Source organism: Papilio xuthus, unplaced genomic scaffold, assembly GCF_000836235.2.
Source record: "Papilio xuthus unplaced genomic scaffold, Pxut_1.1 DF827680.1, whole genome shotgun sequence".
Classification (NCBI taxonomy): Eukaryota; Metazoa; Arthropoda; class Insecta; order Lepidoptera; family Papilionidae; genus Papilio; species Papilio xuthus.
Genome location: NW_013530969.1, coordinates 3,531,107 through 3,552,157, shown reverse-complemented (window position 1 = coordinate 3,552,157; position 21,051 = coordinate 3,531,107). Strand labels below are relative to the sequence as shown.

The following is a 21,051-nucleotide window of genomic DNA, read 5'->3' as shown; positions in this document are numbered from 1 at the left end:
ACTAGACATAATATCGCAAGTCGTAGTGGACAATCGTTACATCGAGATATGTTATTAGATATAACTGTACACGGGACGTGTAATGAGCCGGCAAATTTCAAATAAAATACGAGACATTACGGAATTGTAAGAAGTTTGTGGGTCGGCATCGCGCATCGCAGAGAGGGCACTGGGTCGGGGGAAAGTACTGGCGCTTTATCATCGCGCACGGTGCATGCCGCAATTACACATACTATACTGCGACCATTATATCGAAGGCCCATTTTAGAAATCGTTCGAAACGGTCAGCGTCATTCGTAAATTTGACCGTCGTTGTAAAGTTATAGCAATGTAAAGCAACGGTAAGTATCCTATCATACTAATCTTACTAATATTATAAATGCGAAAGTTTAGATATATAGATGTTTGTTATAAGCTATCTCCAAAACAGCTCAACGGTACTCTGTAAAACTTTTTTTTAGCTTTGGCTCTACATTTCAGATGTTCCTTTCGGGAAAAAAATCACATATCGTAAAACAAGAAGAAATGTCCTCAATTAAATTTTTTCTCCATCTAAATATGATGTCAATGAACTCTTGAAAGAGTATTTTTAGCCTTTTTAATTTATTTAAACATCTGGAATTACCGAAATATTTGAAAACAATGCCCAGTTTGATTAAATTTCGACAAATAAAATCCTTTAATTCCACGGACACATTTTACACGTTAAAAAAAAAGTTGTACAAATTGCACGTGCAAATGTACAGTTTTTTGCTGTAAAATAATCTGATTATTTTAAGAACTACCAGATTATGACTATAGCATTCTTGTGTCATGACGTGATCTAGGTCGCCAAGCTATGCTTGTCTCGCCTTTATAGCTTAACGGAGAAATTTACCCCGTACAAGGAACACGTGAAAGTTGTTGACAGTAAATTTTGTGTAAAAAATGATTTTAGTAAAAGCATATTGTATTCAAAAACATTTTAAAATGGAATGTTATTCTGTCCTTATAAATATAACATTGGATATTTTTTATTTATACTCTACTAGCTGGCGCCTGCGAGACTGTCCACGCAGAATTAAAAAAAAACTTAATGAATGGCCTATGTGTTCCTCCAGCCTATATTCTACATCTATGCCAAATTCCAGCGAGATCCATGCAGCCGTTCTGGAGATTTAATCAAAATCCGTTGAGCCATTCCGGAGATAACTTCAAACAAACATCCATCCATCCATCTAAACGTTCTCATTTATAATATTTGTAAGATTCTATTCATAAGTAGGTCGATCACTGAATTGGGCGTGTAAGTCTCCGGTCAAGGTCATGTGCACTTGTCGGCAAAAAACCTACCAACTGGTTATGCGCCCGCGCGTATGGTTATTATAGACAAGTTTTTTTTCTACAAGCACAAGTTACGACACACGATGCAATGCGCGCGGCCATTGATCGTGCTATTGTCTATGCCTGATTTTTAATTTATCTGTCAAACTGACATAACACGACTTGTTATAACATTACACGGTATATCATCGCAATATTGGATTGATATATTTATCATCGAGTTTATTAAGGTATTTAATATAACGGTTTATACATTTATCCACAAAAATGTTGTATAAATATATATAAGATTGTTTTATCATTCTCAAAGCTATTATAGCTTTTAAGAAACTATATTATGAAGCGTATCTTAAATCATGAGTATGGATATTTAAAAGTTCTCTTAAATCTTTTCTATATTTATTTTTTATTTAAAAACAATACGCAGTACTTCAATTTTAATATAATATATTACAAACCGATTTAAAATAGTAAATTGCTAGAATGCAGTTCATTATTTAATTCTAAATAACAAGTATCTTCACTAACAAGGTGCTCTTAGAACCTGTTTTAAGCTTGATTTAGTCTTGCCCTCACCCACCCCGGATCCTTTCCAACTTATGCCACTTTAATTAAATATAACTAAATACAACCATCCATGAGGTAAAACCCTGTACACCGAACCCACGTGAGTGGGATAAAGCCAAGATGATAATGAAAAACGATATCTTTGGAACCAAATTTTATTTAAAAAAAAAAACCGTGCTGCCATTACTACAACTACTAACTTAAACTTTCCTTTTTAAGCAACAAATGTATACTAAAAAAACATTTTGTCTCTGCTAACTTAGAACCCATCTTAGACGATGTATATATTCTAACCGCTATGCTCTAGGTTCAAAATTTCTGTAACGTTGTAATAATAGTCCTAGAAGTGACAAATATAAAATCATGTGAAATCCAGCTTAAAGCTTTAAATTTAACACAAGCTTTGCATTTATTAGTTCATGTTTATGTATGATATAAATCTATAGGTCATCGACCTACCGGATTTTAATTGTATTCAAATAACAATTAGATAAACACGAACTTTACTTCCCCTTCATCAGTTCATATAAAAACCAATGTTACGAATTTAATTTGAAAACGGAATTTAAAGACACGATTTTAAAGGCCACAAGCAATAAACAATAGCAACGAACAGTTGATATCTCACGCGAATGCATATAATGTTGGTAGACTATTCCCCTTGTAATTCCATAATAATGACGGCAATCATTTTACCATCTACGTAAACCGTACTTTTGCGTATTCGTGTAACGCGAATCGGGCGTAAAGTTATAGGACCGATTTTAATGTTAGTCTATCAAAATCCACCGCCTAAACTTGTATTAAAACATGTTTTTACGTGTCTTTCGAGACTGAAAGCTCTATACAACTATTAATACGGAGACTATATATTTTTTTTAATATTTAGTATCCATATGACCTTTGTATCGTTTAAGAATACAAACTCTAATTTCTTCACAAACTTAGGACCTCATTAATATTTTGCGACTCTTCCGACTCTTGTAATATGTAGTTCAAAATTACATTTACAATGTGATGGAAGTTTAGGTTGTTCCAAAATATTATTATATTATTCGAAGAGACTCGGCATCCTAAAGTCCCTAATGTTAAAATTTATTTCGTTAGAATATCGCAAAACGAAACAATCTATAAAATAGCCACAGTGACATCTAATAATTAATAGTGGCCAGAATCCCTAACTATGTATTCGATAAAAATTAAACATGACATCAGTAGGAGTACTTTAAAAATAAAACAGTTTATAAATTTCTTCTCCCCTATTTCCTGAAATTTCACTAAAATTTTATTTATATTGCAAAAAAGTATGATTTGGTAATTTCTTACTTTTTGCTTCAAAAAAAAATACTTACCCCGATTGTTTCAACTTGAAGTTCCAATGTTGACACGGTGAGCTGAGTTGTATGGTTGCACGCAACTAAACTGTCCCGCAATTGCACGGCACGAATGCGCGAGCACTGGACCCTAAAGAGAACCGACCGAGGTGGTGCGGACACCGCGTATACCGACACCGGGGCGCGTACTGACACCGACGCAGCCGACCAGGCGTCACAAACCAAATGAAATGGTGAAGAAGACGTCGCCCTCTTATATAGACGTGACCGTAACCTGACGCCGGATAACGGATTCCGGCCGGCGAGCCACACATCCGAATCTCAGTCTTAAAACCTACACAAAAAAGCCATTTTCCCATGCCTCTTTGGTTTCCTTCTCGATGCAGTAGAAAGATCGAATTTTCAATAAAGCGCCCCGAGCTGAAGACTGCAATTTGCCAGTAACACCAGCGAGAAGCCACGCCTAAACAAGAGGACAGCGCAACGGAACTCCAAATGGCATCTACGAACGCCATCGATATCGACCTAAAACGGTGGAGCTGCATTCCAGTTATAGAACCGCCCTCCGTAAATTACATTGCAATGAAAGCGACCAATTTTCACAACATTTACAGCTAAAGCTGTGATACCACGGATACTTGAAATAATTTGACTTGACTTCATTTCTTTTCCATGTATGATTACTAACAGATCTTTTACAAAATTTGAAAAAAACACACGTCGTTCACGGACATCATTTTTACCTACGCTACACCTATTGTGGATCTATGGTACATTTATATTACGATGATAAATATAAAATTTATTTTACTAATATTATAAACGCGAATATTTGGATGGATGGACGTTTGTTAGAAGATATCACCAGAACAGCTGCATGGATCTCGATGAAATTTGGCATTGATGTAGAACATAGGCTGAACGAACATATAGATTACTTACGAAGTTTCTTGAATACCGCGCAGACGGAGTCGCGTTCGACAGCTAGTAGTTTATTAAGTCTTTACTGTTAACAGATATTAGATGAACAGATATCATTAAAAGAAAAAGAATTTTATAATAAGGCAACGATAAAATTAATTAATTAATTCAAATATTACAAATTAGACATAACGTTAAAACTTTTAATGTTAACACGATTAATCAAACAACTAATGCAGTAACACACTGACCTCTAGTCGAGAAAGCCAAAATGACCGAAATCAAACTTTATGGTAAAAAAATAAGCAAAAAATGTACAATAAAAAGCTTCACTTCGAAATTATTTATAACTCAGATGTCACTGCTAATCTATGATAATGTTCATGTTGACTCAAAGATGCCAATATTTGTAATTTTTTGAAACTACGACCCGAAAATTTTAAAAAAGTCTCTTAGCTTTTAGACGGGGTTTATACACCAATTGTTTTCTGCAGGACTCTTTAAAACTAAATCGTACCTCGTATGTGCTGTGGTGATGATACTGGCAATGTCAAACGGTATAAAAACATTTTTATAAATAGAAGGAAACAAAATGCGTTATTTATGAAGAAATTATATTATAGAATAACTCTGTTCATTACATAACTATAAACGCGACTCACTGTACCCCAGTGACATGTCTACTATCACAGTGACTTACTGTACACTTAAAGGAAGAATACGAATCGAATAACCTCATTCCCCAAAGTTAGTTCAATCGTTAAGACTACAGACAGTAACAGAGAAAATCATACGCGATAAGATAAGAAAACTAAATAACAAAATTTCTTAATTACAAACCCAAAAAAAAAAACAAAAAGATAAAAAAACATTCATAACAAGTATAGTAATGTGAAACAAGAAAAGCCACTGCATAAACGAGAATTTAATTTTTTTTTTCATTTCCTGTGGTTTCCCAAAGGAGGATTTAAGGCCAACAATGATACAACAGTGAAAGTTAATGTTGTGATTCGCATTGCCTCTCATTATCGGCGCGATGAAAATCTTAAATTACATCGTGCACGGCAAATCTCAATCTATTTTTGTTTACTTTTTTGATCAGATTCAATTACTCGCTACCAAAATAATTGCAGTGTAGCGTGGGCGCCACAAGACTAATCTAAGATAACTTGTCTCTGCTATTGAATAGTACATAGTCAATGTTCTCAGAGCATACAAAAGAAAACACCTATTGAGGATTCAATAAGAGGACGTAAGAAATGTATTAAAAATATATAGTTCTTTCCAAAAATATGATAAAAATTTCAATCTAAAACTAAAACATGAGTTCGTTTTCGATCTTTAAAAAAAATCTATAATGTTTTTATTTATACATGAGCCAAAAATATTGGCTTGTATATAAGTAATTAAACTATTATCAAGTTTAAAAAATACTAGATGACTTTATCACTGAGTTTTTATTCCACATTTTTTACTACGAAAAATCGTACACAAAGTAATGAGAAATGAGCATCGTAACGATTATCCGCCCGTGGATCTGTACCGGATTCTTGGTATTCATATACGTCAGATGTAAACGCCTTTCTGGGTGCATACAAACTTACTGCAGCAATTTGTGGGCAATCTCCTACAGGTGCATATTGATCAAACGACTCGTAACCGTACTCTAAAATCTTAAACAGAATTTTATTTCATGACAGTAAGTTTATTTCCGATATTATAATTTTTACCTTCTTAAAATTTATATAAAATATTCAGCTTATTTCCAGGCTAATTCCCTCCCCTAAAACGTTAAAGACGAAATCATCTTCTAATGGTAAAGCAAGCTAGCTTTGATTTGATTATTTAAAAAAATCTAAGTAACTTTTAATAGTTAATTGAAAATGCAAATTCTTACAAAGTAGATCATTTACTGCAAAGTTGGTCGCTTTAATAAGAAACTACCGCGTCAACAAAGTTATTAGTAATTTACTCGCCCCTATTTCATTAGCAATGTAACATTGTCGCGGCCGTAAAACATATTTTTATCGAAAACAGTCATAGAAGACTGTCAGTTATTTGAATCAAAAATAGCAATATTTTACGCAAAAAAGATTTTGATGTGGGTTATTGTGTTAATTCATTACGCGACCGTCGCATTGCAGCGACTGTCCAAGTACCAGTTGTCCGGCGCATGACTCGCCATATCTATCTCTTATCTATTTCACTTCGTTTTCACACCTTTTATTTGGAGTTCTATAGTTAGGTGTTTTTGCGCGGACATAGTCGAATGCGTAAAAGATCTGGGTCATTCGTTCGAACATCGATATTACACTTTTACTCGTCGGAGAGATCGGCAATTATTCATTTTGCATTAGACCGTACTTGCGCTTGCCATAAATGCTCAGTCGAAAAAAAAATCATTGTATGTTGTAGCTTCACTCAATCAATATATGTGGTATAAAAAGTAGACTGACATCTCACCAAAACGATCCATTTACGTGATGGAATCTCCTTTGATTATAATAAAAGAAAGTTTTTATAAAACTAATCAAGAAACCATACTGGTAATTAAAGTAGATATTTAAAAATTTTATTAATGGTTAGCATAGAGTGGTAAAGTGAAACAAAATCATCGCCACTTTAATTTTAGATTTGTAGACATTCTCAGAGGGCCAAATTTGTCAAAAGAAGCTTACAATTTTGACGAGTGCCATGTAATATGATTTTTTTTATATAAAGCAGTTATGGTGACAAATACGTTACAAAGGCAATAGGGCGTCGTGCAGTGATTCCGTTGCGCGTGCGCAGCTTAATCGCCGCGTAACGGTGGCCCGGTGGCGAACTGTAAAGCCGCCACGGGCCGCGCTCCGCTAAATTTGCCGAAACACCGTCATCCGCATCTCTAGCGGGAACACTTAAATCACCTTAATTCGTGTCGATGCCCATCCATCAAAGCACTCAAATAATAACAACATCTATCGTTATTGTCCAACGATATATGCGTCGATTTTGTAAAAGTGCTCACCATTAAAATAATTTGCTTAGTTATTTGTCGTCTTTAAAATGGCAACATTTTCTTATGGTACATAAATTTAAAGATATGTGTGATGTCAACAAACTCGCACTAGGCTTGCTTGGTTGACCTAGTCACCCCTGACTTAGGGTAGACTACGAGCCCTTCAGTGGGAAGGTATTAGGTAAGGTCATTTTTAACAATGCAATTATAAACATAATGTAAATTCTTAAAATAAAATAAAAGTAACTATAATATATAAGAGGTGAGAAAGTATTAACCGTTAAGCATAAAATTATCTTCGCTATTACGTAGCAAGTAATAATCAAATATGTTTCAATAATGGAACTAAAAATTAACCTAGTTCTTGTCTGTTATTACATTTATTTAAAAAAAAAACTATTGTAGATTATACACATGTAGGATCATACATTAATTGAAATGTAAAACAAACAAGTGTTCATCTCTACATAGTATACTTTCATTGACTAATCTAGATTAGCGTTCTTACATTTCATGTTTAGTAGTAGTAATGTTGCTGATGGGTTAGTTCGATCATAACAAGCGATCACCCGCGACTTCGTCAGCGTAGGGTAGAGCGTAGAAATAAAAAATAAAGACCTGCCAAATCTCGTCAAAATCGATCCAGCAGTTTTGGAGATTACCCAGAACAAACGCGGTTTTGCGCACAGACATGTAGATAGACACAAATTTTAGCAACGCAAATACGTCATGTGTACGAAATGATTTGAATTTTATGATTTTTTTGATGTTACATACAGACAATCCAATTTTATTAATATTTATAAATAAAGTAAATCAATAAATTTTTCGGTTTTTTATACACAAAAAAATGATTGTGAACGTTATTAATTACAAGAGACATTGATATCAGAAAAGTATAATGCATTCTAGTATTCTCTAAATTAATTCAATAACATCTAAGCGGATTAAACATACATACATCAAGACATACTCTACATATTAGTAATTGCTGGCGTCTGACATCAATTATTACTGAGTACTTTCACACGAAGGCGTAGCAAGTCCATCAATCCATGTCTTTTAAGTTGTTAACTTTTAAACTAATCCATTTATAATTCTGTTAGACCCGCCCTCATTTAGCACTTTAAAACTTCTCTAATCATCTATTTCAAGTATATTCCTTTTATAAAATAACCAACAACAAAAGTTTGCAAGTAAACTGAAGTTTGAAGGAAATAACGCCTTTATCATTTATTATTTAAAAATAAAAAGAGTATTTAACAACATCAATACAAAGGTTTGCTTAGTTCTCTTTTCTATCTTTAATGTAATGTATGTTGTTTATAAAATGGCGGACTTTAATAAAGAGAGGGCCAAGAATGAAATTGCCGAATCTTTATCTCTGAGTACATTTTGTATGCAGCGAATTGGTTTTTCATTTAATAGGACGAATCGTTTCGTGTCCTATTATACCCAGAAACTTATGTTTATATTATCTGTGTGTGGTATATGTTACCACGTGTTTAGTGAAATGGTATTCATTGGGTTGACTTTATGGAACTCTCCTCGAGTGGAAAATGTTGTACCTTTGTTACATACATTTGGCTATGGAGCATTAAGTAAGAAAGATTGAAATACTTTAGTCGAACAAGGCTTAATATCAAAACAACTGTTGCTGTTAAAAAGTAAAATTGACCGACTTCTATAAATATTCCCTAGAGAGGTCGCAGCTTAGCAATGATAGCTTGTTGCTTCGTTGTTGAAGTTACTATCGGCTTATACTCTAGTTCTATCTCTATTATTCGTTCGAGTATCCAACACCACTACCGTCAACGCCAAAATGGCAAAAACCAAATAAGCACAAAATAGCACGAATTATAATCCTGTCCAGTGGAATATAGTAGCTAGTAGGACTGCTGCGATATTCTCTTGTTCCGTTGTTCTCTTGTTTTCCGAACTATAAATGAAACTTTTTAACTTTTTCATTTCAGGTATTACTAAAGTATTTGTACTGTGGTACAAAAAGGATGTTTTTGGTCAACTATTGAATGAATTGGCCGACATCTGGCCGATGTCACCCCTTGAGGAAGATGCACAGAATATTAAAAATAAAAGTCTATCGGCTCTACGAATAGCACATCAGTGTAAGCTTTTGATAAACACTAAGATAATCAATATTTTAAATTAAAAAAAAATGGAAATTCTCTTGCTGGAATATGTTATTGAAACATGCGAATGGGGTAGTAGTTGAGAACCTAGTATTCAAGTTTGCAGTAACTTCAGTTATCCACGTCCAAATAACCAAAGCATATTTCAACTGAACAAATTGCTTGATTTGAAATACAGCATAAATTGTTTGAGATTTTTCAATGCTTATTATTGAATTACAGGGTATTTCTGGTTGAATGTATCTGGCGTATGGTTCTACAACCTAACGCCGATCGGAGTATACTTCTTTCGTATATGGCGGGGTCAACATGCGGAAATTGGTTTCGTCTGGATGTCATGGTATCCTTTCGATAAACAACAACCAATCGCCCACATTGCGGTATACATATTTGAAATGTTCGCTGGTATGTCTCGTGGTATTTTAATTCTTTTTACATAAGGCTAATTAAATATTATTATTAACTGACTGACTCAGGACTGTAGTTAGTCACGCGTTACCCAACTGACTTAGAAGGATTTGTATATGTTAGTTTCACAGATTTTAAAGGATGCGATAAATTAGATTTCCCCTAAGTGTCAATCCTAGGAGTGCTGTCAGTAGGATTTAAGGTGTATTAATAAACAGTTATAATTAGTTTTTGTCACCGCAATGTAAAATGGTAGGTATTTATCTCGAGGAAGGAAACATAATTGTCGCTTGATACAAGATCTTTGGTCCATCAAGCGGCAAAGATATAGATGAAATATTTTGAATCAAGTATATAAAATTATTATATTTATATCTATTGATTCACTTCGCTATTATGACGGTGATTATGTTTTATTTATATAATGTTTTATTCACGTAAAAGAATTATCTTCTTTAATCATATTAATAATCATTGTTACTAACAGATGTATAATTGAATAGATTACATCCGATCTAAATTCGTATAAAAGAATAAAAACAATATCATACATTGTCGGCTTCCGACAATTATCCGTTATCTTTATCAAAGAAATGCAAAGATGTGAAAGTATGCTTCGTTAATAGGGATGTTGCGTATTTTTATTTTTTTGAAACTATGTCTCCTATCCGACCACTTAGAGCAAAGGGCTTAGTAAAAAATGCGCAGCAATTAAATGAATTTATTCTTAACACTATATTAAAAGTTCTTTCTACTATTTACAGATATTTTGTGTATAAACTTAAAAAAAAATATAGCCTAAGTTAAAATCGCAAACATCTTGATTCTACAGAAATAAGAAAAACATAGTTTCTTTGTGTTGCCATTTTACATACATTTCAACTTTTGTAGCATTTACGTAATCATAAACGATTAGAAGCCATTTAAGTTTTATTAGCGCACACCTTACTATTACGATGTCTGCGGGAGAAAATTTATAATAAAAGATTACTAGCCTGTATGTCACCGACTGATTGTAAATTTCGTCAATTTACATTCTGACTAGATTGATAGTGAATTAGGAACTTAACGTGTCATTTACAATTGAGATATAATGTTAATATTGTTTTCCTAGAGATATATATTTTCACAATTGATAACTAATAATCATATTCTCTCATAATCATCGTTGACGATATAACTACAAATTTAGTTCACAAAATGATAATGTCACTTTGATAATTTATTAAATGGAGAAAAATTAACAAGATACATTGTTAATCATTACTTTAGCTCAAAATTAGCAAATAAACATTTAATAATAAAATATATAGTATAATTTCAAATTAACGAAGTTCACAATGTGTAGGTAACATTGGCAATAAAATAAAACACACATACTAATAATGATTGTAGGTCAAACCTGTGTATGGATAATGATCTGCACAGACCTGTTGTTCTCTGGAATGGCGAGTCACATAGGAATGTTACTCCGTCTATTGCAGCGTCGTTTGGAGACACTGGCCATCGTCTGCAGAACAGACGATGAATACTACAAGGAAATTCTATCTAATATAAAGCTACATCAGCAATTAATAAGGCAAATATTCTTTTAAAATCATTATTTTCAAAATACTTAAGAACTTTCTGTCTAATAGTCTTTTTTCTTTTATATTTTAGTTTTAATTTTGAATAGACTTTATGTTAAAAACTTAATTTTATTAAAAGTCAAAAAAATCGCTCCCATAAAAATGTAATGTAATAGACATCAACGACTTTATCTTAAATGCAAACGTATGAATGTTTGTTATCGGTAACTCTAAAACGGCTGAACGAATTAAAATTAAAACACAAATAGGTTAGGGCATAGACTAAATTATTTTTTTTATCATTCGCGGACAGAGTCGCATTTGACATCTTAATTGTTTCCTATAAAATATGTCCATTCGTAACTTTTATTTGTCACATCAGTGACAATTCCTATGACCTAAAGAATTCTAAGTTTATTTGTTAACACCGTTAGTTCTCTTATTAATGGGTGATAACATTTAGAGAGTACGTGTTAACAAATTTTGTAACAACCATACTGGTTCGCAAGCAATTTAGTGTAAATAAAGTTAGCTTCGTCAGTTTTACATTTGAAAAATATTTTCAGATACTGCAACAATTTAGAAGAAGCATTCTCTGTCGTCAATCTGATAAACATCGTTCTTAGTTCTATTAACATCTGTTGCGTGGTTTTTGTCATTGTGGTAAGTCAATTAAAACTAACATAAAAAAAATGTTAACGGAGATATTTGCATTTTTTTCATTAACGGACATATCTGCGAAGAAATTCTTAAGAATTGTGTGAATGCAAGGTTTTTTAATGCTGGACCAATGCAACCTGCATAGTTAGCACTAACTTTGGATAGGTTCCATGTTCCTTTGTAGGACTAATAGTGAGCTGGTGATTAGTAAAATTTTGAAAGTATACTTGTAAGAAGTCGGTATGGTTAGAAAAAAGTATGTAGTAGTTATAATTAGGACGCTCACTATAATTTCGATATTCTACTTGAAACAAGTGTAAATATTTTGTTTCATTCTAATAATGGTATAAACCTTTTTACAGTTGTTGGAGCCGTTTATGGCTGTAAGCAATAAATTATTTTTAGGTTCGGCTTTAATTCAAATAGGTGTATTATGTTGGTACGCCGACGATATTTATCATGCGGTAAGTATAAAAAATTTATGTTTTTATCGCTTTATGAATGTAAATTCCATTGTGACCGCCTATAGTCTAAATGAAAGAGTCCAGGGAAAAAATATATAGCCATATACATACGTCGATTTCAAAAGCAACGTTACTAATATTATAAATGTAATTGTTTAGATAGATGAATGGACGTATGAACGGATGTTTGTTTGAACATATCACGAGAACGGCTGCACGGATGACGATCAAATTTGGCACAGACTACTAATTAAGTTTTTTTTAATAACGCGCGGGCGGTGTCGCGGACGGCAGCTAGTTTCGTTATAGTTTTATCTATACTTGTAAATTTTCAGAATGCAAAAGTCGCGTCATCCGCTTATAATAGTTTCTGGTATAAAACCAGCCCACGTTGCCGCCGCACCCTGCTTTTTCTTATAAAGAGGTCAGTATTACCTAAAATTACCTTCTTTTAAAACTTCAGATAATGACTAGTAATAAAATTTGGTATTAGAAATTTGTAAAGCGATATCCACTCCTGTTGTACTATTACGAACAACTTAAAACAAGTTACTATTATTATAAATGGGATAGTTTGAATATATGGATGTTAGTTGGAAAATTCTTCAGAACGGCTTAGTACATATGGGTATTTCGTAGAGATATACAACATTGTCTGGAAGAACACATAGACTCCATACTGTTTTTTTTAACATCGCGAGGATCTATAAAGCTAGTACTCTATAAATAGTGGACTCTGGTTTGTTCCTGACTGATATTATTAGTCTGTTGCAGGTCACAAAAGCCGATAGCTTTTACTGCGATGAAATTCACAAACATCTCGCTGGTGACATACTCAGCGGTAATTAAACAAATTAATTTCGTAATAAACCTAAAGATTTATAATTTTATTATAAAATAAATTAAGCTAAATCTTTTTGTTGCAGATTCTAACAAGATCATATTCGTACTTCGCGCTTCTTTACACAATGTATAGAGATAATTAAAAAATAATTTATATTTCAATTCACGCAAATATTATAAATACCTATGCGAAATATTTAGAATTCTTAACGAACTTATGACAACTTTAGATCAAATATTTAATGTTTCTTACTCATTGTATTTTTTGTGGTATTAAAAGTTTTAACAAGTAGTATAAGTATTTTTTTATTATTTTGGACTGATAAATAAAAAAGTGTTGTCATAAATACTCTACTATTAACATTTATACATAACAATATAAATTTTGGCCCATTTCTTGTATTCTTTATCGATACTTTTATTTAATTCCACGGATATGCTTTCTGGCACAAAGACAGTCGGTGGTCCGCTGGAACTACACTTGAATAAATAGTTACAAAAAAAAACAGACACTGAGAATAGTCGCTTTGTAGAGCCGTCTATGTTGCATTTCTTTTTTACTTGTCGCACTTCAACGGAAGTGGAAATGATATTAATGATAGGTGATGAATGATGAATCTTAAAACAATCGCTTTAGATCGTCTTTTAACAAGTACTTTAATTAATATAATTTAGTAAATTAATATAAAAACAAATTAAGTCACAACATAAATATGTAGTCTAAACCAAAACAAAACTAAAATGTAAACTAATTTCAGAATTTTAATTTTAAATCACAATTTAGGCTACATCAAAAAGTTAATTTTTACATTAAGAAAGGTCCACTTACATGAAAACATTATCATGTATTTACATGAGTGCTCAATAAAACTCTACTTAAACTGTTTATTCTGATTAAACATAAAACAAAACAGACAAATACACCACGAAACATGAATAAAACTGGACAACACAATCTCTTAACACATGGAAAAACAAAAGACGGTTTTATTCGATACATTTTACTTATAATATTTCACGTTGCCAATATGTGCCAGGTCTTATGAACTCCTCTAGTGGCGCCATCTATCAAAAACTAAACTGAGCTAAAAGAAAAAGTAAAAAAAGGCGCCGGCGACGTTACTATAAGAGACCAAATGTAAGACATTTCAATAAGAATGTCAACATTAAACTCGACTTAAGGTTTTGCTATCAAAATATACCATCTATTCCATCTTCCGACATACTTAGTGCAGTGTACTTGAGAATAATTCTCATATGCAGTAAGTCGCATAGCGTTCACCAAAGTAGCGGAACGAAGATCGCTAGAGATAAACATGAAGGTTTAGTCTGAGTACGCGCTCTGCACAAAAGCCTTGTTTACAAAGCATTTTCTAAAACCTATAATAGTAATAAAGTAGGTTGTATTTATAGAGAAAATCCAGTTACCAGATGAATGTGCACAGCGTCGGCTCTAAACCTAAAACACAGAGTGTGATTGTCTGCCAAATCTATAACTGTGGGTTTCTAAGACCAAAATTCTCGTTTAAATTATTATCTCTGTTACTCAAAGACATTATAGATATTACTTACCGAAACATACTCAAAGATAATCAACAGAATTAATATCACAATTTTATTTTCACATGGTGGGCTACAGAAAGCGTAGACACACTTTAAAAAAGAGGCCAAGTCATGATAGTGAAACGTAACTTCGGTTCGTAATTGAGGATAGATGTATTAACATCGTGTGAACTGTGCACACGATTACAACTTACATAAAAAGAAATCAATTACAACTTCGTCTACGACCAACATCTACTCATCGGGAGATAATGAAAACAGAAAACTTTGTCCGTCATGTCCGGAAGAATTATTCGTCTTCAATCTAAATGTAATGAATCTGGTATATCTTACTAACATTATAAATGTTTAGATGGATGGATAGATGTTTGTTACAATACAAGGTACCTCCAGAACGGCTGCATTGAGCTCGCTGAAATTTGGCATAGATGTAGACCATAGTCTGGAAGAAGACATAGCCTACTAATTTAATATTTGATTCCGGTAGAACGGAGTCGCGGGCGATAGCTAGTGATTACATATTCAGTGTGCTTCGTCGGACTAGCTTTATAATCAAGATAAAGGCGGACAAAACCACACTAAGTCAAAAGTCAGACGAAGGACGTGCCTTTACATTTACTACGACCAAAGGTCATCATGATGGTCGCATTAAATCACAGCCCGGTGATTCTTGGCCGGTGGTAAGAATCATAAAATAATACTAACGTTGACTATTTCTTAGTATTATCATTTCATGTACGGAGAATTATTTTTTATTACATTCACTGGCGCACTCAGGGTCTTCAATTGTTCAATAAAGTCCCTTAGTATATATTTGTTTTATTAAATCTACCCAAAGGTTGACTTAATTTAAGTGGTTTTGCATAAATATGAAGTATATCTCCGTCTGCAACTCCTTCTGTATGAACGTTTATTGCATTAAAAACGATTGAATCTCTTTATTTCTTTATTAAGACAGGCCAACAGCATAAATATAAAAAAGCAGAAAAACAAAAATCACACAAACATTGTATATATGTATGCCAATTACAGGCATGCACAAATTTCGTTAGACGCATTTTTATTTATACAATTTTATACACTTCATTTTTATAATTTGGATAGTTTATTTTTAAAAGATCCCAAGCTATCACTAAATATATCTATGTTAATCATAAAGTTGTTAATCATGTTATATTCGTTACATATACGCAACAATGGGTTATTGCGGCCAAGATTAGTCCTGGCAAATTTAGTGTGAAATATATTTTTTATGGGATTTCTAGGGCTTACTCTGGGGACAGATATAGAAATTTGTTTAGTGATATCGCTGCAGCTGATAAAATTATGTATCACTTTATATAAGAGTGTGGGGTCACTCATCTTACGGCGACTTTGCAAGGATTTCATCTTGAAATGAAGTAACCTCGCATCATAGGTGCTGCGAGGCGAGATTCCGTGGCAGGTGAACGCCAGTTGTCTTGTAAATGTCCGTTGAATGCTTTCGATGCGCTGTGAGTGGGTACAGTATAAGGGATTCCACACGACATTCTTTATAATTCTTAGTATGGAAAAGGATCCGATCATCCGAAAGGATCGGATGAATCGACGCTATTTTACCGAATTTCAGTTGGCCGCTAGCTCGTTTGTAACCTTTTACTTAAAAATAAATTAATAATAAAAACATGAATATATTTGACCAATATTATCAATACAACCGTAATAACTAGTAAGTAGAATGAATATTGTAAAGGCATTCTAACTAATTTATCTAAGCGCGGAAGAAGTAGCCAGATAACAGACCCCGTTAAGCCGCTAGGCAATGTCATCGATAAATGTTGTCTAGTCTAGCCTAGATATAAGATCCAGATTTGCAAATAATTATCAAGCTATACCTCAACGACAGTCTACGTGATTTTAACGTTCTCAGACTCACCGTTTATTATACCGTTCGGTAACATTTTATAGGCCGCAGGCAAAAAAAAATGGTAAAAATAAAACAATTGTAATATAAAATGTGTTTTATTTGAGATAATATATTTCGTACCTATGTTTGCTTTAGAAGTGGATTTTAAAACTTATAATTACAGTAATCGTACTACGATTACAATAATTAAAATAATATATTTTGTATATCACGTGATGACAAATATTAAGACTAATTTAATGACGCATTATAATCTGTTCCGAGCACAAGTTGGCAGCAGGAGAATAAATACCTCTGACCTCTATACTGGACAGGCTATAGCCCGTGTTATTTTGTGCCATTTTGGCGCTGACGATAATGGTGTTGGGAATTCGAAGTAATATTAGAGATATAATCAGTAACTTCAACTAGCACTTTCAGAACTGAATAAAGCAAAAGCTATCCAGCGTATATTTATAGAGGTCAGTGATAAAAGTGGAGTTATGGCTCCGCTTACTCTTTAAACATTCGCGGACCATTTATATGATCCAATCACATTCTCACATGAAATTTGCCCGCTTTCGTGATATATTTGACGCCTTTGAATGGCTTGTATTTAGCTCCATACATATCGAGTCGGCTGACTCTGAGTCCACTCACAGCCAATTGAGGAATTGTGAAATGCACATTTATGCTTGGATTTGCACCAGAAGTATCGGCCCCAGCTGCTACAGATACCTGAATAATTATAGTAGAATAATGAATAAACGTAAGTTAATCTTAAAAATTATAAAATTTAAAAAAAATATTTTGAGATTAAAGACAACGCCATCTATTTTACATGAAAAACATTCTATATATTTTGTAATTTTTAAACAACAAAGCTAAAGATTATACTAAAATACCAGGACTACAAAAGTACTGGTGTAAAATAATCGTATTTGCTTTCATAAAAAAAGGAAAAAATGTCCTGTCCTTTCATCGTCATCCATATCAATACTATTAATACATCTACTTAACCCAATTTTAATTTGCATTAAAAATAAATTCAAATCCCATGAATACTTACAGATCCCCTGATATTAGGTAGTTTGGGAAGTTCAATTTTTCCTATATCCCATAAAAGAACTTTACTGACTGGATCATATGAGTATTTTCCTTGATTCGCTGTCAAAGAACAATTCAACACGCATTTAGGCATACAAATCTCCAACGCTACATCTGAAAAAAAAAGTAAACATTAAAAACAAAATCCATCAACCCTATATTCTAACAGTGGTAGAGCCAGCAACATTTGTTGTGGCATGCAGCAGAGTAAGGGATGCATAGGAAGAGGAAATATCCTCTTTGTGTCCCTCCTCTGTGCATTAAAGGTAAACAACGTATCAACAATTGCAGATGTCTATTAGCAGCGGTAGCTTCGCTATTTTGGCGAATTTAAGTGGCCACTTACTTGTTTACAACCTTGTGATAATAAAAATACTCAAAACTATAGATTAAAAATGTAACGGAGATATTTATTTCTCACGAGTCAGTTGTATATGCTTACTTTCTAATGTCCGTCCCATTGTTTGCTTTGGTCCAACGGTCAAGTCTAGTCTGCCTTGATCTCCGTTTGAACGTAAAGTAAGATTATGCCGCACGTAAATAGGAATGGCTACGACACTTTGTGATCCTATATGGTAGGACATCAATCTAAAGTTGCCATCAGGTGGTATAAAGGACAATATTCTTTCCGACTGGAAAAAATAGCAAAATTAAGAAGTTTAAACAATTTTTTTTTATAATTAAGCAATAACTTTTATATTTTCTGGAATAATTATTATGTCTCCTGGAATGAATCAAGTTTTTTCTACAATTATATTATGTTACAAGCAGTTTCAATGAACATAGTTTAACTTACCTCCCATCTCTTGAACCTCACACATGGATGGAATGAAACATCATCAAATAACCTTGGATTGACAAATGTTAAGGTCAAATCTGGCATACCACTTAATTTGATGCAGCAGTCAATCTTGAAATCAATAACATATTATTTAAGACAGAAATTTTGTTTGTTTAATATGGAAGATTACTCTATACTGTTTAAAAAGATTTAATCTCCTAAATAAAGCTACAAGGACATATTATTAAAAACAAATCAAATACTTTGTCTGCTTGGAACAACGTACAGAACACAGCATGAGGTGAATCAGTTGACATAAAGAGATGTGGGGGTTGGCGTTGTAGAAAATAGCCTATACTTATCAATTATGCAAACCATTACATGATTTATACATTGAGACATTATTAGTTAGAATCTCCTGGGGCGAATGGCACGCCTTTGTTGCGAAGTCAAGTGTCAGAATGATTAGAGAGGGGATATAAACATCGACAATTTAGTAAGGCTAGAGTTGCGCCAGTACACAGACAGTGTCAGATTTTCTTCCCAACAATACTCACATATCCTTGTATTTCAGCTGAAACTGTTACACCACTTTTATCTATAATTGCATCTACTTCTTCAACGACATCAAAGTATGCTTCGTTATTTGCATATTTCACACCAGAACGACGCCAAGGCACATTTGATAGCTGACCGGATGGCAATATGGATGACACACTGCAATATTTTAAAAATTTAAAATGTCATTGCACACAGGTGCATATAATCTTTATCACTATTGTTCAGACATAAAGCTTAATTTATTCGAAAATTAACTACAATCGGAAAAGTTTGCGATCAAGTTTGCGAAAGTATTAATATTTTTTCTTAATTTAGAAATAATATCTTTAATATGATCAAAATACATTTTAAAAATATATTTCAACTTTTGATAGTGATTGCAAACTTTTTGATTGTGTTTATATATTATTCAAGAACCATAAAATAAATTGTTTTTGCAAATTTATGATGACTGACATTAATAAATTTTGAAGAGCTACAATAAGTGCAGACAAGCTACATACATTTTATGTCTTAAAAATGTTGCTTATAGTTCTAATCTTGTAACACACATTAGAAACTTACTTTGATTTTCCAGTAACTGTGTTAGCTATAGTTCTTAAAATATTTGGTGGTTTAATCAATTCTTTGAGAATATTGCTCTCAGTAGCCAATGGAAAACCATTATCTAACATTTCATCCAATAGCTAAAAAAAATCCATTAAAACAAATATTTTAATAAAACTCACAAAACGTAAATACAAACTTATTACCTCATAAACCACAACATAGTTTTCTTTTATAATTGTCTCTGTACAATCCGAAAAGTAATCCTGAAAGAGAAAAAGATGAAAAATCAACAGGATGTATTTTTTTACACTTCTAACTTGTTGTGGTAGTTGTATCAATAGTTTTTTTTTTATTATAATGGATAAGATAATGACCAAACAATTATTGGTGGCCAAATACAAGTGTTGCCTATAAACACACTCAAACATCTTTACATAGTTGCCTAATAAGTTGTCTTCCCATGCCAGCCCCTTCTCATAACAGTTTACCATGTTGTTGACACCATTGTTTAGGGAAGACTCAATCAATAACATGTATAATCCAAATGCATGATTGCAAATTTAATTATAACAAAACTTGTTTGCATTAATGTCTAAATACCTGGAAAGTATCAACAACTCTATGTAGAAACTCTATAACAAACAGAGGGGCCACTTCCTGCTTGCTGACTGCAACAAGTGCTACGCCGCCTCTTTGTATGGATATTAAATAGTGATGAGGTGCAGCTAAAACTGGAGGTACATCCTAAAAGAGACATATTATAAATTGTGAGTGTCTTGAAATGAGGATTTAAACTTTCTTTAAGGGTATTCTGTTTTAAAATTGTAACATACATTAGGAGAAGCTCGCTGAGCTTCTAAATAATAGTCACAGACTGATCTTGGTATAACACTTCGCCAGTGTTTCTCAAGAAAAACATCCCTGAAATAAATAATTTAATAAATACGATTTCGTTTACATTTTTTCAATAATTTTTAATCTCAGTCCCTGAGATGAGAATGGTGTTAATAAATATGTAAATAAATAAGACGACGTGTCCAATCATTTACCCAGATGGATTTATTATAAACAAGCTGTGTATCATTTTGCAGCCGCTAGATTTCAAATATTCTTAATTTCCAAATACGTGCTGTGTACTTAGAACGAAAATATCTAATAACATAATATACAGAATATTATCCTATAAAGTCCAACAAGAATCTTTTCATAAAGCAGTTATATTGACATTGACAAGTTTCCACTTGAAAAGTAATGGGGTCGCCTACCAATTTTAGGGTTACCAGCAAGCAAAAATTTCAATTCCTGCCGAAATCTTTCCCTAATGAATACAAAATTCAAGAAATAAAAACTAAGTTAGAAGCGACTTGTA

General features: G+C 32.9%; 3 protein-coding genes across 3 annotated transcripts in view; 1 reads left to right on the top strand and 2 right to left on the bottom strand.

The window, feature by feature from the left end:
* The window catches only part of tyn (trynity), a 43,042-nt gene extending 39,565 nt beyond the window's left edge, over positions 1 to 3,477 (bottom strand). The window contains exon 1 of the mRNA XM_013311856.1: positions 3,243 to 3,477. The gene's annotated coding sequence lies outside the window, so the exon portion shown is untranslated. The remainder of the gene's footprint in view (positions 1 to 3,242) is intronic.
* A 4,986-nt stretch (positions 3,478 to 8,463) lies between these two features.
* LOC106117088 (odorant receptor 4) lies at positions 8,464 to 13,452 on the top strand. Its single transcript, XM_013311160.1, has 9 exons — positions 8,464 to 8,744; positions 9,117 to 9,269; positions 9,516 to 9,698; positions 11,097 to 11,280; positions 11,836 to 11,932; positions 12,292 to 12,393; positions 12,729 to 12,817; positions 13,168 to 13,234; positions 13,320 to 13,452. The coding sequence occupies exons 1-9, from the start codon at positions 8,474 to 8,476 to the stop codon at positions 13,377 to 13,379; spliced, it is 1,206 nt and encodes a 401-aa protein (XP_013166614.1). The 5' UTR covers positions 8,464 to 8,473; the 3' UTR covers positions 13,380 to 13,452.
* Positions 13,453 to 16,794: 3,342 nt separating this feature from the next.
* carmine (AP-3 complex subunit carmine) lies at positions 16,795 to 20,880 on the bottom strand. The gene is made up of 10 exons (XM_013311767.1): positions 20,732 to 20,880; positions 20,516 to 20,603; positions 20,283 to 20,426; positions 19,886 to 19,945; positions 19,698 to 19,819; positions 19,130 to 19,289; positions 18,588 to 18,701; positions 18,234 to 18,423; positions 17,754 to 17,905; positions 16,795 to 17,422 (listed from the first exon to the last, which is right to left on the bottom strand). The coding sequence occupies exons 1-10, from the start codon at positions 20,764 to 20,766 to the stop codon at positions 17,237 to 17,239; spliced, it is 1,251 nt and encodes a 416-aa protein (XP_013167221.1). The 5' UTR covers positions 20,767 to 20,880; the 3' UTR covers positions 16,795 to 17,236.
* Between the last annotated feature and the right edge of the window lie 171 nt (positions 20,881 to 21,051).

Bases quoted from the DNA above. Each gene is read 5' to 3' on its own strand.
- LOC106117088 (XM_013311160.1), top strand. From the start codon at position 8,474: ATGGCGGACTTTAATAAAGAGAGGGCCAAGAATGAAATTGCCGAATCT. The intron at 8,745-9,116 runs GTAAGAAAGATT...TTTTCATTTCAG, and splicing joins ATTTGGCTATGGAGCATTAA to GTATTACTAAAGTATTTGTA. The intron at 9,699-11,096 runs GTATGTCTCGTG...TAATGATTGTAG, and splicing joins CATATTTGAAATGTTCGCTG to GTCAAACCTGTGTATGGATA.
- carmine (XM_013311767.1), bottom strand. From the start codon at position 20,766: ATGATACACAGCTTGTTTATAATAAATCCATCTGG. The intron at 19,290-19,697 runs GTAAGTTTCTAA...AAAATATTGCAG, and splicing joins ACAGTTACTGGAAAATCAAA to TGTGTCATCCATATTGCCAT. The intron at 18,702-19,129 runs GTGAGTATTGTT...ATTGATTTCAAG, and splicing joins CAGCTGAAATACAAGGATAT to ATTGACTGCTGCATCAAATT.